Source organism: Solanum dulcamara, chromosome 2 (genome assembly GCF_947179165.1).
Source record: "Solanum dulcamara chromosome 2, daSolDulc1.2, whole genome shotgun sequence".
NCBI classification, from domain to species: domain Eukaryota; kingdom Viridiplantae; phylum Streptophyta; class Magnoliopsida; order Solanales; family Solanaceae; genus Solanum; species Solanum dulcamara.
In genome coordinates, this window is record NC_077238.1 from 72969105 (window position 1) to 72986846 (window position 17742).

Genomic DNA, 17742 nt, shown 5'->3' on the forward strand with positions numbered 1-17742 from the left:
ACTCATCATTCGAGGATGAATAATCCTAAGGGGGAGATAATGTAACACCCCAAAAATTTTCGCTAAGATTCGGATCATTCTTCAGGTATGTATAGGATCGTACTCGATGATTTTAAAGTGAATTCATGAGTTAGGATCAATTCTTAAGTAATTTAAGGGTATTATATGTGATTTAGGGTCATAAGGGATCCCTAAACGCAAGCCAAGTCCGAAGAATTCATCTCAGCTAAGTTTCCGAATGAGTTCGTATAAGGGTCAACTTCCAACGACCATATCTCTTTGAATATAACGAAATGGGTGGACCACGACCTATAAAATTAAAGGTCTTTGAGTCTTATTTCCAACTCCACCAAGATTACAATTGTTGGAGTTCGGAGTCACAAGTTATGACTAATTTACGACAGACTATAACTGCAGAAAGTTTAGGCTTAGTGCTGGAGTGGCGCCCGGTGCCACTATAGCGCCAGAAAACGGCCTCAGTAGTTTGGTCCTTGGAGCGACGTGCAGCTATTAAGTGTGTAGGGTTTTAAGCCCATTTTGGCTTGGCGCTGCAGTGGTGCGACGCGCCAATATAGCGCCAACAGGATTTTAGCCCAAATTTCCAGATTTCTGAGGAAGGGCAAATTAGACATTTTCCCTAAACATATATTCACTAACTTGGAACATTTTGGACCATTTATTTTCAGTCCTTTGCTCTCCAAAGAAACCCTAGAATCCACCCTCTTCTCTTTCAATTCATCTCCAACAAGATTTATCTTCAAAAATTTCAAGGATTCAAGCTTTTCATTGAATACCTAACATCAAGGTTCCTTCAAAATCTTCACCAAGGTATGTAAGGCTACTCAAAGCATGTAAGGATACTTCAAATTCTTCCTTGATATTTGTTTTTTTCAGCCATTTTACATACTCGTACATTCCACGTACTGATGCCGTTTGGCCTATATCATTTCATGATGCAGAGATAGTTACTAGAGATTATCAACCGACGCACATTTGAAGATCTATTTACTTCCAGCTAGTTGGTGAGTCCTCCCTATTTCCGGAGGATGCTGAAATATCTTTTTTTTTAGCTTTGATTAGGTTTCTTTTATTTTGATTTTGGTAGCCATAGACCTGTCATCGGCACCTCTTGGATTGTTGATAGAGTCTTCATAGACTAGAGTGTGGAAAATGTTGAATTGTTTATTTTGACTAGTTTTATTCTTGCTAGTTGTTGATTGGATATATGTTTGGCCTTTGGCCCTAAATTATGAATAGTTTTCTTGTGATTGAGTCTTCCGCTGATAGAATGTGACTGAATGAAAGTGTAATTGGACCAAGTGGTTTGCTTGAAGGCCAGAAATGGTTTTCGAGTGCCGGCCACATCTAGGGTACCCTCCCGGGGCATGATAGGTTTCCTGGTATTTATGTTGATTGGAGATAACAAGTGCCAAGAGACAGTCAAGATGTGTGCAAAACTTATTTTTGTCCTATGTTCATTTTATAGCAGCAAAGGGACATTCTTAACTAATCAATTCATTCTTTTCATTCCAATCAATACATATATATACACACAACTATCCATCTCAACCTTAAGACATTTATGACAAGAAATCTCATCTTGGGTTCATGTGAATAAAACATGAACCCATACTCCCAACAAAACTCAACTCAAGAATATCGTCAATACCTATAAATCTATATACAAAGATACATTTGTAGTTAATAATATGAAAAATAACTATTTAGCAACTCAAGTCATTAAAATCATCAATCAACCAATTGTATCTAAAAACATTCCATAGTTTAGGGAAAACTTTCAAGAAAACATTTCTAGAAGGTGCAACTCTTTCACAACTCCTAACCAACACATCTATGGGCATATGAAAGAACTCAATCCATATTTTTGGTTAGCCTTACATACCTTGTTTGAAGACTTTGAAGAAAACCTTGTGGTTGGGTCTTCAATGGAGGACTCAAACCTTGAAGCTCTTGGAACTCTTCTTGTTGGAAATAGAGAAGAAGAAGAAGAGAGAGAGAGATAGGTTTCTAGGGCTTTTAGAGAGAGAGTAAGGGATTGAAAATGATCCCAAAATGTGTTAGGGCTGATACATATATAATTTGGGTAAGTTCCCAAATTACCCCTCCTCAAAAGTTCTGAAAATAGACTAAAAATTCACCTGGCGTGATAGTGGCGCATTGCGCCCTTGCAGCGCCAGGCTGATTACGCCTAAAACCTGCACACCTCGTAGTGGCGCGTCACGCCAAGGACCAAACTATTGAGGCACATTCTTGGCGCGATAGTGGCGTGTCGCGCCCTTATAGCGCCAAGGCCAATATTTTCTAGGTTCTGGAAATTGGATTGAAAGACCCTACACACCTTTTAGTGGCGTGCCGCACCAGAGCCCAAACTACTGAGGCATGTTTCTGGCGCGATAGTGGCGCGTCACACCACTGCGGCACCAAGCCTAGTTTTCCTAGCAATTGCAACCCAAGCCTGAAAATCTCTACTGTACTAGTTCATCTTAGGATCATCATATCTTTTGACTCTGAACTCCAAAAATTACATTCTTGGTGGCGTTGGAAAGAAGACTCGACGATCTTTAATTTTGTAGGTTGTAGGCCATCCAGATTGTCGTCTTTCAAAAGATAGGGTCATTAGAAGTCGACCCTATATACGAAATCATCCTAAAACTTAACCACGATGAATCTTTTGGACTTAGCTTGGTGCTAGGGGTCCTCTGTGACCCACATCACCTCCAACACTCTTCAATTTCTCAGGGACTTATCTTAACTCAAGTACATACCTCGAAATAAATACGGTTGACCCTACCCGTGTATAAGAAAGGTCCGAATCTTAGGGAAACATTTTGAGGGGTGTTACAGCTCAAGACCAATAACGGTTCTGGGTGCTGGCCATGTCAAGGTCTAGGATCGGGTGTTACACCTATACTAGTTAATATTTCTACCCTCGTGGGTGACCCTAATCGGGTATACCGATCCTATCCTATTACAGTTCAGTCAAAAAGAAGGAGATTGTAGCTAACCTCGAATCTGATCACGCGCACTTCGAATCCATCACAATGAAGTTCTCATCCTCCGAATCGTCTCCAATCGCCGCCAAGCTAGCAAAATGTTAATCACATCATCAATACGATCATTTAGATACTAAAATTATCAAATTCGGAGATGGACCAATTTTGGGGTCTAAAGCAGACAATGTGGGACCCACATCCAAAATTCCGAAATTGACCCCAAAAATAGGTTATAAACAGCACCCCATACACAAGTATAAAAATTATAACATAATTTGTCGTGGAAAACATTGCAAGACGAGCATGCAACAAAATTCCCATAATTTAAAGCTAAAGAGGATAAAAATGGAAGCTTCTTTACGCAGTTATTTCTAACAAATGACACCATCCCAATCAAAAGAAACTATACCATGACGTTCCTTGTGAAAAACCCCATAATCTAGCCTCAAAAACTAAAAATGGAGTTCAAATGATCAAGATACAATCTCTCAAAGTTCAACAAAATCTCATTCTGAAAATGACCAAATCAGTAGCTAATTTTAAAATTTTACCACACACAACGCCTCCCCTTAAGATTCTAAGCTCACCACCGGATTCCTCACGAAATTCTCTTGAGTTTAGACCTTTGAATCACTCAATTTGGATCTTCTTAGCTCCCAAAATCGCATGCACAAAATATGAAGTTAAGTTGAAAAATAGTTGATCGTCTTAATTAAAAGACCACTCAAAGGACCTCCGCGAACGAGAGGACCAGGTTCGCGAATGCGGAGTGTTAATCTCATCCTTCTCCGCGAATGGGGGGATTAGGTCCGCGAACAAAGAGGTTTGGCTCCCTATTCTCCGCGAACACGGGGACTAGGTCTGCCAACACGGAGAAAAAACCTCCTCTTCTCCGCGAACGCGGGGACCAGGTCCGCGATCGCGGAGGGCAACTCAGAGTGCACCAGGAAGGACTACACCAACTCAAACTTAATCTTTGAAAAAGCTCTGACAGGGTGCTCGTAATTTATTCAAAATCCCCATGCGCGCAAATGAGATATGCTACCCCATCAAATTTGATATTTCAGACTCAATGGCGTATTCGAAATTCCCATGCGAGGTCATTTTAATGAAAAGTTGAGTCCCACACCCAAGTAGCATTTTGAGCCTAATTTCACAATAGGCCTCGGGATTAGACCGGATGCCTTAGAAAGTGAACGAAGGGTCGTTCTAAACCAAACACGACATTACGAAGCCAACCGCACTAAAAACAATTTTAATCCGAGCACATTTTCAAATAATGTTGACCAAAGTTAACCATAGGCCAAATTTCTAAAGCAAAAGCGACGAATGGCCCCAAACCTGTATCAATTTGGCTCGATACTCATGTGACTATGCTACTAGCCTAATTTGGCCATTTCTGAGTTGATGGAATCATTAGAATTTCGTTCTGAGGTCGATTACCTGAAGTTATGACCGAAGTCAACCTTTCAAGTTATTAAATCTTCAGAATTGGAAAATGGACATAAACCCAAATGAACGACTAAGCGACCGAACTGTTAGTGCCAGTAAGTAATAAATGACTTGGGGTCATTGCAGGAAATCTCTAAACTCTCAAAATATCGGAGAATGAAGAAAATGACCTGGAGGGTAATTACATAAAGTCAGCTCAAAGCTAAAATTCAACAATTTCCTACATAGGACCCCAATTCCACGATATTTGATTCAGACAATTCTTCTAGACCAATTTCCGCATTTTGAAACTGATGAAATTATATTTCGAGAATCGAAACTCCAAAAGACAACGAAAATCACAATTTGGCAACTTAAACCTTTAAAAATCAAAACTTTCCAAAAATTCAACTTTTCAAAGAATTTCCAAAACCAACCCCATAAATGGATCAAATATGACCCGGAACAACTACTCGAGTAAATAATAATTTTATACAAATTTTCAAAAATGACAGACCGGGTCATTACACATCATGTTCCTGAATTTTTTATCTTGGTATTTAAACACCATGAAAATTCATCAAACAAATGGTTTCATTAAAATCCTAGAGAAAAATCTAGCTACTCATAATATGTTGTGAAAGCATAGCATAGAATTCCATGATGAGCAATTTGAAAAAAAAGAGAACAAATTGAAATTCATTGTTGAATTCTAGTTTCTTTGCTTCTTGTGTCTACCTCCAAAGTTAAGTGTGCCTCCTCCAAAAGTCATTCCTGGGGTTTATATATGATCTAGTATGTGTAGGAGCTTCCCCAATGCAATCCATGTTCGCATGTGATTAGGTGAACGCAGGCTTGTGAGCTCGTACTGCAAGCACTCCTCGCCAATGTGCAACAATAGCTCGAGATGGAGGATGCTTTTGGCGAAAATTCACTATTTTTCTCACTGCTTTCATTGGCAGACTTTTATTTCTTGCAAAGCAAGCAGGTTGACCTTCTCCTTTTTCGCCTACTTTAACTTTCTTGATAAAATCTCTTTCCAACTCATTTTTTTGTTCGTTTTCATCCTATACACTTCCTACACACATAAGATGCGTAATGAGCTCAAAATAACCCAATAATACATAAATGCATCACTATAATTAAGAAATGAGGCTATAATATACTTGAAATATATACTTTTTAGCTGAATATCATTTATTTATAGAAATGCATTGTTTTTCCAATTTTGGCTCCATTGCCATTTGCAAACACCTGTAATCGACAAGGAGAAGTTATAAAACAATATCTAATATCAATGATTATTTTTTATAATGAACTCAGATTTTAGAAAAAAAATTAAACCATCATAAAACATTTTATTTTCAATAATTTTTCCAATTTTTATTGGTAAAAGCTATCTATCAGAAGCATCACCAAAACTTAGTTTGTTTCCAATAATATAGGTCGTAAAGCGATTAACACCAAAAACAAATGTGACATAATCTATGATTATCTACAACAATATAACAAATAAAAGCTAAATTATTATAGCGACTTTCAGATTTAAAATACCACTAAAGAGATGTGGAAATAAAAAATGGAGTTCATTAAAAATACGTAACTCAAGCTTTTGATGTGTCAATTGTGCTTCTAAATTTTCACATAGGGAATTCATGTAAATTATCTGGAAATGCTTGCATGGAGGCTTTCTTTGCTGTAAAAATTAGGGAGTGGAAGGATAAAATATCTCTGAACTATTCAAAATAGATCAATTTTGTTATTCGTTATGTTTTTGGTTAAACAGTGTGCTAAAAATACTCTTCCTAATAATGATAGTTCTAAACAGTGGCGGACCCAGGATTTTTAATAAGGGGGTTCAAAATCTGAAAAAGTAGACACACGAACTAGCCGAAGGGGGTTCGACATCTACTATTTATACATAAAAAAATATTTTAACCATGTATAAATAGTATAATTTTTCGCCGAAGGGGGTTCGGATGAACCCCCTAATTACATGCTAGATCCGCCCCCGGTTCTAAAACAAGGGAAAATAAATCAATTTTTCCTTAAACTATTCGAATAAAACAGTTTCGCCCTTATTCTTTTATGTTTTGTGGGGGGGGGGGGGGGGAGGTTAACTGTGTGAGATATAATACCAACATATGAAATTAAGCAGTATAATCACTTTCTATTTTAACACATAAAAAATAAATACATATAACATTTTTTTCGTTAGGTATGAGTTATTATTTCTGAACAGGATCTCATGAATACATTTTTTTATAAAGCTATTTCAATTATATTTTTGTCAAAATTAATAAAAATAAATTTATATTATTAATTCTAAGAATGATATAATCAAAGAAATCAAAATTCAATTATATCTTGTTATACAATATTACATATTGTAAATTTAAGCCATCAAATGTTTCAGTTTTGGACCCGTATAATAGTTTTGAAACAAAATAGTAGAGCAAATATTTACTTGAAAATTTGTGTTATATCTGATTACACTGCACTAGTCTATCAAAAAAATAGCACGTACAGTAAATATTTAGCAATCAAATACCTTATAGGCAATACTTTCAAACTACTTTGTTACCTTTATGAAGTTTATTTCCAGATATAAGTTCTCCATGTAGAATTTATGTCCTATTTATTAGCCAAATACCTTAAATAGTTAGTTCTTGATGGTGGTATACTTTTACAACTTACCCTGATATACCCTATTTTCACAAAACTAAATGAAAGAATCATGTCATTTATCTTTATACCACCATTTTTAGTTTTTCAAACCTCACACATATATGCAATTATGTGGGTGTATATCTCCGAAATTATAGTATTTCTCCCCCTTAGGTCCTTATTCAATGATTATTCTGCTCACATTTAGTTTTTATAGACTAATAATACCAAGTAGAGATATCTTGTCCCGTGAGTTCTTGCTTCTTCATAACATTAACCTACTTTTTCGGGCATATCAAATAAAAAATTTTATATCAACATGTTCCTGATAGTAATATTTATTTGCATGCTTCCCCCCTCCCACCTTCATAGATTAGTTTGTAAAAATTAAATTTTGATTTTGTCTTTATAGATAACTACATTTATTCATAAGAAATGAAAATGATTAATGACTTACCAATTAGTTAAAGGTAAAAATGTAACTCATAAATAAAATACCAAATTGATCTTACCTGTAGATAAGTTTATAAATTAAACCTCGAGTTTGACTATACAAATATAAGGAAAAGGTCCTGATATACTCTTAAACTTTGCGATTTAGAGCTGTCATATCCTTTCGTTACAAAAGTGGCTCACATATACTATTACACAAATGACCTAGATATACGCTTTTGTCTAACAAAAGTGGATAACATTAATTTTACCTTTATGGCACGACCCAAAAACTAAGATCATGAGGGCACACATCCCAAACCCCATCCCGATGAGTAAGCCAAAAAGAAAATCATACGAGACTCCTAAAGGGAAGTCAAGCCACAAATAAACAAAATAAAAGGGCAACAAAGAAAGTATCCCAAAACGGGGTGTCATAAGTATAAGAGCATCTAGTACAATATTTGAATCCGAAAATACACATAAGTCTCTTGAAAAGAACAAGAGACTGAAAACTAAGGATAGACTAGTGATGGTCTGAAATATCGGGATCTCACCACTAATCTGGAGCTACCAGACCGCTAGAAAATTAGTTGTCGCTAGGAACTCCCTGGCTAGAATCTGCATCAAAAGGGACACAGAAGTAGGGGTGGGTACAATCCACATGTACTTAGTAAGTTAAGCTGACCGAGTATAAGGAATTAATCAAACCTATGAAATAAACTAAGGAACGCTTCCACCTGCAGACAAAAAAGTCCCACTCCAACTGCATTCCTGTCAATTTATATAGAACAATGCGATTAAAGTAAACACATAAGTACAATTCAATATCACAGTTAATCAGATAGGTCAAGTATCTCAAATATCAATGCAATGCAATGCAATATGATGATGCAATGATATGATGATACAGTGAAATCAAGGTTAGTCGATAACCTGATGTATACACTTGTCGAGCTAAGGCTTCCAGAAAAGGACCCATTGGGGACTCGAGGTCCATATATTGTATCACATCTCAAAATCTCATCAACTTTCTACCTAGCTCATGGTCAAGGATCAATAAAGTGCAACATTTTCTCTCTCAAAAAGACTTTCACAATTCACCACTTTCCAAGATCAATGCTATAATAAATGAGGATTAATGCATCATAATAAATATGACACGGAAGCAATATTCTATTCAACATGTTATGCAAAAGGTTCAAGTTCTCTAAACTCAATCTAAGCACGATAATCACCCTCAATAGATAGTGATGGGAAGGAAATTTTACTAAAATAAAGGTTCACCCTCTTTTAGATACAACTCAGTACTCAATTGTGCTCAAACCCCCAACTCAACTCCTAAGGCGGACAATTCAAGTCAAATAACCTATCCACATCTCTAACATGATTAAGTCATGGATTACACAGTCCCAACACAAATATGATAGAAATTTTGGCACCCACACGGGCTACACATCACAAATAAGCCCCCACACGGGCATCGCATGTAATTAAACAGTTCCAAACTCCACTACAATCCCATCCCAAAGTCTATAACATAGGATTAACTAATTACCCCAACTTAGTCTCAAGAAAGATAGCCTAACCTACCTCAATTGTTGAAACCACACTCGAATACTTCTACTGAATAATCAAACTCGAATTCAACGTCAGAATTGACTACCCACTATCATGAATAAAATTAACATGTCACAAGGAGTCCAATTACACCCATATTGATAGGTTTCGAAATTGGGGGTAAAATGGTTCAAAAATTGATTAATTCTGAAGAGAGTCAAATCAGAATATTTATGGGAAAATCTCATTCTACTTGTAATAAGTAACTCATGATTGAAAAACCCATAAAAATAGAATAGAAATCGAATTAGAAATCACCATTTTTCTTAAATTCAGATTATGTAAGTAACCGAGAAATTTGGAGTTTGAAACAGAAAAATAAGGTTGAAATCACAATATAATTCATGAAAAAGGAAGATTTTAGGTCAAAATTTACTTACCCCACAATTTTCTTTGAAACCGTCTTCTCAAATCGCCTCCCCGGTAATTTGTCAAGACCCAATGACCGAAGTCATGATAGCACACATTCTAAATCCCATTTCGATGTGTCAGCTAAAATGAAAACCATATGAGACTCTCAAAGGAAAGTCAGGCCATAAATAAACGAAATAACAAAGGCAACACAGAAAGTATCCCAAATCCTGATTTCATAAGTGTAATAGAATCTAATACAATAGTTGAATGCGAAAATACACATACGTCCCTTTAAGAGAACTAAAGACTGAAAACTAAGGATAGAGTAGTGATGATATGAAATCTCCAGATCTAACACTAATTTGTAGATACAAGACCACAAGAAAATCAATTGTCGCAAAGAACTCCCTTGCTAGAATCTACATCAAAAGGGACACAGAAGTAGGGGTGAGTACAATCCACATGTACTCAATAGGTTAAGCCGACTGAGTATAAGAAATTAGTCAAACCTATGAAATAAACTAAGGAACACTTCCACCTGCATATAGAAAATTCCCACTCCGACTATGTTGCCACCAATTTATATAGAATAACGTCATTAAAGTAAAAATATAAGTACAGTACAATATCACAGTTAATCAGATAGGTCAACTACATCAAAAATTAATGCAATGCAATGCAATATGATGATACAAAGATATGGTGGTACGGTGGAATCAAGGTTGTCGCACAACCTATTGAACACACCTGTCCAGCTAAGGCTTCCAAACAAAGACCCATGGGGGACTCGCAGGCCATATACTGTATCACATCTCAAAATCTCATCAACTTGCCCCCTAGATCATGGTCAAGGACCAATAAGGTGTCATATTTTCTTTCTCAAAAAGACTTTCACAATTCTCCACTTCTCATGATCAATGTTGTAGTGAGTGACGATGAATGCATCATAATACACATGACACGAAAGCAGTATTCTATTCAACATGTATACACAAGGTTCAAGTTGTCTAAATTCAACCTAATCCTAATAATCACCCTCAATAAATAGCGATGGGAACAAATTTTTTACTAAAATGAATGTTCACCCTATTTTAGATACAACTCGGTACTTCATTGTGCTCAAACCCCCCAACTCAATGCAATTCAAGTCAAATAACCTTTTTCACATCTCTAACATGGTTAAGTCATGGATTAGACTGTTCCAACACATATAACATAGCAATTAAGCCCTCACACGAGCATCATAAGTAATTAAACAGTCCCAAACTCCACTACAACCTCATCCCAAAGTCTATAACATAGGATTAATTAATTATCCCACTACATCTGAATTGACCACCCACAATCATGAATGAAATATACACATCATAAGGAGTCCAATGACACTCATATTGATAGATTTCAGAATTTGGGTAAAATGGTCCAAAAATCGATTAATTCTGAAAAATAGTCAAATCAGGATATTTATGAAAAAATCCCATTCTATGAGTAATAAGGACCTCGTAGTTGAAAAACCTATAAAAATAGAGTTGGGATCGAATTAGGCTAAAGAAATGCGATGGTATTGTTGAAACACACAATTTTAAAAACTATAATGCTAAGACGTACTAAAAAGGGAAGGGCTGCTGATCTTGCACTTCCTCCAAGGATTGTAAGTTTTTTTTTTTTTCACATTAACATAGTGCTAGAGTTATTAATTCTTTTCTCTCCTCTTTAGCCTGTTGTTTACTTTCACATTCAGGTTACCTTGCGCAAAGATTCTTTTGATGTTAAAGAAGAAGACTACTACACATCACTAGTCGATAAAACCCGGGCAAAAATTTTTGCGTATGTAATCTTTTTTGTTAATACTTATGCAACTAGACCCTTACTTATTTGAAAGTCATCTTTGCCTTTTTGTTTCTCTCCATTTTCTACTCATCGTGATGTTCTTCTTAAATTTATTTTAAATGGGACAGCTCATGGTCTTTTTCTTATGTAATATTTTTGTCTGGTCTTTGTATCAACTGTCTGCATGGTATTTTTTTTTTATCTAATTGCTATGTGTTAAGTCATCCTTAAAACATACAGACATTCCTTTCTTGGAAATCCTGAAAAATGACCATTTTACATCATTTTTCGTAGAAAAATGCTCAACACTAGCTATTTCACCTTGTGAAAAAGTAAATAATGAGAGCCAAAGTAATAGGTGTATTATTCTTCTTCTTTTCACTATATTGTTTCTTCCTGACGTATTGGTGCAGATACATTCAAGCTGGTATTTTGATGAATAACTATGCTCACATTTTTTATCTACTCACACGCATGCGAAAGGTATGAAGATCATGCTTTCAATCTGAATCGTTCTTAATAATGTATAGGTTCCTGGTTTTATTTGGTTTTATTTGGGAATAAAAGTTTGGGTTGCTACTATCGGTTCATTGTTAACCTTCAAACTATGGATCAAATGTAATTTTTTTCTTAAGAAGAAATATATCAATGTTTCTACATCAATTGTGGTAAAATTACTAAACCATGGAAATGAAATATTTAATGTTGTTAATGGGTTATATCTTTCAATATTGCAAAACTCAAAGATAATAATTCCTTCAGTAATTTCTTGGCTTGCTTTTTCCTTAGATATCCTCCCTTAAGCCATTTTTCTATAACCTTTTTCATTATAAGTTTTTCCTTTACCGCATATATTTTTTCTTCAGTAATTTTTTACCTTTTTTTTCCTATCCTTGATCGATTTTGTACTAGCATGCACTTCTTTCAATTTGACTAATCTTTTTTTCTTCATTTTTTCTGTACTATTTAATTTTTTTCACTTGTAATATTTACTACTTGTGGGATTACACTATGTATGTTATTGTTGTTGTTGTAATATTCATTGCGATTCTTTCTATATGATGAAGTGTAAACTCTACCCATCAGAACCCCCTACCAAAGTCCGACAATGAGCCTTCATACTATGTTTCCTGGGTCAATCAAATCCACACTCATATGATTTGGAAGTTGACTTAGTTCCCATCCTTATGTTTTTTTGTAGATGTATTTAAATTACGATATCTTATTGAATTTAAGATGGCTTAAAGGTGGATGCAATATTTGGATGCCAAAATAGAAGTGCCTATTTTATATTGTTGCATCTGCTTATTTTCTGGTTTTAGCATGCCTTGACTCTCCTGTTGCATCTCTTGAACTTCCTTTATAATTTTAGGTCCTTAAAGAATCAAACAATTCAAACTTCTTTTACTAAGGCACACAATTTGACTTTCTATGATCTATGCACGATTCTACCTCAAACGTAATAGCTAGAAAACTTTTGCTTATAATTAATTTATTTTATTTTTATCTGAACACAGGCAGTTAATCATCCTTACCTAGTGGAGTACTCAAGTACTACTTTGGATAGAAGTGGAAGCACAAATAATGTTGGCTATGTTGAACAACCATATGGTTTATGTCACAATCCAGTAGAAGATCCAGTTGTGAGTTGCATCCTCTCCCCCTTCCTAAGAAAAGGAATGAAAAGTATAAAACAAAGGAATAAGCTCATTCAGGAAATTGGATACTTTATGAAAATTGAATTTGATGGAGTTCCTACTCGCACTACATTAATATTTCGTATATTATATGATGGTACTTCAAATCTTAATATGGCCATATATTTCCACATTTACATCTATGATGTCTATTAAAAATATATTTTGAATAGCTTCTCAAGCCTTCTTTAAGTGCATGATCTTCTGCAAATTCTTTTTCATCACCATACGAAAGATCTCAATTGTTTTTACTAGGAATGTCGTTTGACTCCTAAAATGACTTCCATGAAACTTGTGGACTTGATGATTTAAATTTTCATACCTCATTTCTTGACAACCTAAGAAATATGCAATGAATTCCTTTATCATTTGAATTTTAAATTGACTCTCCTATAAAAATGTGAATCTCTTTTGATTATTGCAGGTTACTTCTTGCATACATGTCTTTTGCAAGCTATATCTGATAGATTTTTCTGCAACTGTGGAACAACTTTCATGTCCTTCATGCTCTAAATTAATTACAGTGGATTTCACTGCAAATGATCAGAAAACTAGAGCAACTATCAAAGGGTTTAAGTCCTCAAGTATACTGAACAGAATTCATCTTGATAATTTCCGGACAAGCACAAAAATTGAAGCTTTGGTATACAATTTCTTTTCAATCAATAACTATATCTTATCTTGCCTTTATAGTTTGCGTTCTGGTTTTATTTCCTTCTCACAAAGAGTCAAGGGGCAGCAATACTGCATAATTGTTTCTTAAACATCGCTAATCGTTTTGACTGAAAGGGGCTGCATACCTAATTGAGTGAAAACTAATTGAGGAATAACAAATTGTTGTTGTGGTCTCAATCTTATTTATATCCTTTAACATTATGGATTAAACATGCCTAATCGTATTCTTGTGAATATCTCTATTATGTTAGTAAGAGTGTTCTCATTGCTTGTTTTATTGGTCCAAGAGAGAAGAAATAAGGTTCATGATTGAAAGAGATGATTCCACAAAGGCAATAGTCTTCAGCCAATTCACATCATTTTTGGATCTGATACATTATTCTCTACAGAAGGTAAGACATGTTTTCTTTATCCCCTTCACACCTAGCCCTATTAATTGTTTCTATCAGTAGTCACAATAAAAAACATGTCTCGTATGCATTTGGCAGTCGGGCATCAGTTGTGTTCAATTAGATGGATCAATGACTATGTCTGCAAGAGATTCTGCAATTACAAGATTTACCAACGATCCAGATTGCATTATATTTCTTATGAGCCTGAAAGCCGGAGGTCTTTCCTTGAATCTTACAGTGGCATCACAAGTAATGTTATCCTTTCATGTGATTGTCAATGCATATTCTTCATTTCTTTAGGCTAAAAATATTTATTTTGTTTAGGATGTTTTAACTTCATCTATGTGCACCTAAACAATAGATACAATTTGAACTACTAATATTTCGTTGAATGGCGTAGAGTACTTTCCTTGACGTGTCATTCTCCTTTTGCACTTTGCTAGGTTTTCTTGATGGATCCTTGGTGGAATGATGCTGTGGAGAGGCAAGCCCAAGATAGAGTCCATCGAATAGGGCAGTATAAACCAATCAGGTGCGTGCTTGTATTTCTTCAACCAACTATACCAATGAAGGGAATTTATTGTTATTTTATCATTTCTAGGATTGTGAGATTTGTGATTGAGAATACAATCGAGGAGAGGATCTTAGAGTTGCAAGAGAAGAAGAAACTACTTTTTGACGGGTAAGTTCTCCAAGTTCATTGTGCTAGTTGCACGAGTGTTCAGAGAAAATAATTTGATGGCTTGAAACTTTGAGTAATTTTGATATGTTTCTTTCCAGAGATAATTTCAAGATAAACTAAGAGAATCAAGTATATTTTTTGTTCTCTAGAATATATAATATAGGGCTGAGATGAGCTTTATATAGAGTGATATTGTCAGAGACTTAGTTGTTGTTGACTAGATGTTTACAACTAAAAATTATGACAGTTGGGCTAGGAAATGAAGTAGGGTAATGCGCTTTTTTATCTTCTTCTTTTTCTTTTTTAAAAGGGGAACATGATCATACATGGAGAGCTCAAATAGGTTGTTTAGGGTTTCTCATTCATATAGGTTTTTATTTTTGTTATATGTCGCTACTATAAACACTTAAATGCTTCTCCCCTTAAATATGATTTATACATATATTACTATTGGCCTATTCTGTTTTACGCTTGACTTTTAATTTTCTTCCTTTACTGTGACACTCATCCCTTCTCTCTCTTGTGTGCTGATTACCCAATATTGATGTTTTGTGCAGGACGATTGGTGGTGCTTCCGAAGCCTTGGGGAAACTAACAGAGGCAGAGTTGAAGTTCTTGTTTGTAACCTAAATTAGATTTTGTTATGTTAGTTGGTTTAACAAGAAAGATCATTGGATCTTTGTTTAGTTTCTTTCTCGAATTTTGTCCCTAGTGTTGTTGTTTATTTATAGTAGGAAAGTCAATACTCTTGATGTTGGTTTTGCATCAGCCTTAACTTTATCATCATTTGTTGGAGTTGTCAATTATTATTCAAGTTACCTCCACAAGACACCCTTAAGAGCACTCCCATTTCAAAACAACAAGCATGTCAAATGCCTCTAGTAATGAGCTACTTACATCTTTGTCGAATTTAGTCATTTTGGTCTTTGGCTAATTAGGTATGACAACACATGCATCTCAGATTTATATCTTAACGTCAATGATTTTATGGATACTTTGATTTATAGATGCCCAACATTTACTGAAATATAATATTATCGATCTTCTGTCTATTCTAAATTTGACAACGGTCAGGAATTTTCCATATCGGTGATTTGATGATTTCAATAGATTCGCGTATGTTTTAAAATTGATTTGTATATTTAGTTTGTGTCTCAGAGGTTCTGGATGGGTTTCGGATGCTCGAGTTGCATCTAGTTAAATTTAAAGTTAAGAGTTGACCTTGGTAAAATAATTGACTTAACCAACATAGATTTGATGTGAAAGTTCCAATAGGTTTGTATGATGGTTAGGACTTTGTAACACCCCTCAAAAATTTTCCCTAAGATTCGGACCCTTCTTGTATACGGGTAGGATCAAATCCGAGTATTGAGGAGCGTATGCATGAGCTAGGATGAGTCCCCGAGAAATTTAAGGATGTTGGAGGTGATGTGGGGTCACAAGGGGCCCCTAGGACCAAATTAAATCCAAGAGATTCGTCGTGGCTAAGTCTTAGGATGAGTTCGTATAAGGGATCGACTTTTAACGACCCTATCTTTTGAAAGACGACAATTTGAGTGGCCCACGACCTATCAAATTAAAGATCGTCGAGTCTTCTTTCCAACGCCACCAAGAACGTGAATTTTGGAGTTCAGAGTCGAAAGATATGACGATCCTAAGACGAACTAGCACAGCAGGAATTTTATTTTTAGGCCTGGGTTGCAACTGCTGGGGAAATGTCCTTGGCGCTGTAAGGGCGCGACGCGCCACTATCGCGCCAAAAACATTCCTCAGTAGTTTGGTCCTTGGCGCGATGCGCCACTAAAAGTTGTGCAGGTTTTTTCAAGCCTAATTTCCAGAACCCAGGAAAATGGCCTTGGCGCTATAAGGGCGCAATGCGCCACTATCGCGCCAGAAACATGCCTCAGTAGTTTGGTCCCTGGCGCGACACGCCACTACGAGGTGTGCAGGTTTTTAGGCGTAATCAGCCTGGCGCTGCAATGGCGCGATGTGCCATTATCATGCCAGGAGCATTTTAGCCTATTTTCAGAACTTTTGAGAAGGGGCAATTTGGGAACTTACTCAAATTATATATGTATCACCCTTGGTCATTTGGGAACACATTTTTGCAGCCTTTCTCTCTCTCTAAAAAGCCCTAGGAGCCTCTCTCTCTCTCTTTTCTTCTTCTTCTCCATTTCTAACAAGGAATTGCTTCCAAGAGTTTCAAGATTCGAGTTCTCTATTGAAGACCCAACATCAAGGTTTTCTTCAAGTCTTCACTAAGATATGTAAGGCTATCTAAAACATGGGTTGAGTCCACCCATGTGCCCTATACCTTCTTTGAGGATAAATGTCCATAGAAATGGAGTTTCTTGCTAGGGTTGTGTTCAAATGAGTTTTGTTGTCTATTAAAGTGATTCTTGCTATGTTGATGAGGTTTAGTCAAGAAACTTTCAAAAAGAGTCTTTATGTGAGTATGAGTTGATGAAGATGAATTGTTAAATATGCTTTATTGATTTTCTTAGGTATGTGGATTATGATAAAGGATGCTATTTTCTAAAAAAAATATTGCTTATCTTGAATTGTTGATTCAAAGACTTGGAGTTGTGATGAGTTTCAAAGATTGATTAAATGGATAGAGGAAATGATTGGTTATGTTTACATATTGCTATAAATGTGGATTTAAATTTCTCTTGAAAGATATGATTTGGAGATGATTGATTGTGCTAGAGTGGATGAGTTGACAAGGTTTAAATGAGACTTGTCGATATGATTTGATTGAATCGATTGGATGGAGTTTTATGAGCATTGATTCTTGGGAGAAGTATCGAGCACCGAATTGGGTAAGAGTAAAGTTCATACTCAAACCCAATAACTACGTCGCCAAACGTAGGAGGAGATTGAACCATTAAAGTCGGATGTTTCCCCAAAATGTTTGTCCTGACATTATAGGACTTGGTTGGATTGGA

The 17742-nt window shown here is 35.7% G+C and overlaps 1 protein-coding gene across 1 annotated transcript in view; it reads left to right on the forward strand.

The window, feature by feature from the left end:
- Nucleotides 1-11076: 11076 nt before the first annotated feature.
- The window catches only part of LOC129872853 (ATP-dependent helicase rhp16-like), a 31985-nt gene continuing 25319 nt past the window's right edge, over nucleotides 11077-17742 (forward strand). Inside the window, exons 1-10 of the mRNA XM_055947794.1 lie at nucleotides 11077-11169; nucleotides 11260-11345; nucleotides 11762-11831; nucleotides 12866-12991; nucleotides 13470-13688; nucleotides 14008-14112; nucleotides 14209-14361; nucleotides 14556-14644; nucleotides 14714-14794; nucleotides 15352-15411. Of these exons, the coding sequence (XP_055803769.1) occupies nucleotides 11077-11169; nucleotides 11260-11345; nucleotides 11762-11831; nucleotides 12866-12991; nucleotides 13470-13688; nucleotides 14008-14112; nucleotides 14209-14361; nucleotides 14556-14644; nucleotides 14714-14794; nucleotides 15352-15411 (1082 nt within the window). The remainder of the gene's footprint in view (nucleotides 11170-11259; nucleotides 11346-11761; nucleotides 11832-12865; nucleotides 12992-13469; nucleotides 13689-14007; nucleotides 14113-14208; nucleotides 14362-14555; nucleotides 14645-14713; nucleotides 14795-15351; nucleotides 15412-17742) is intronic.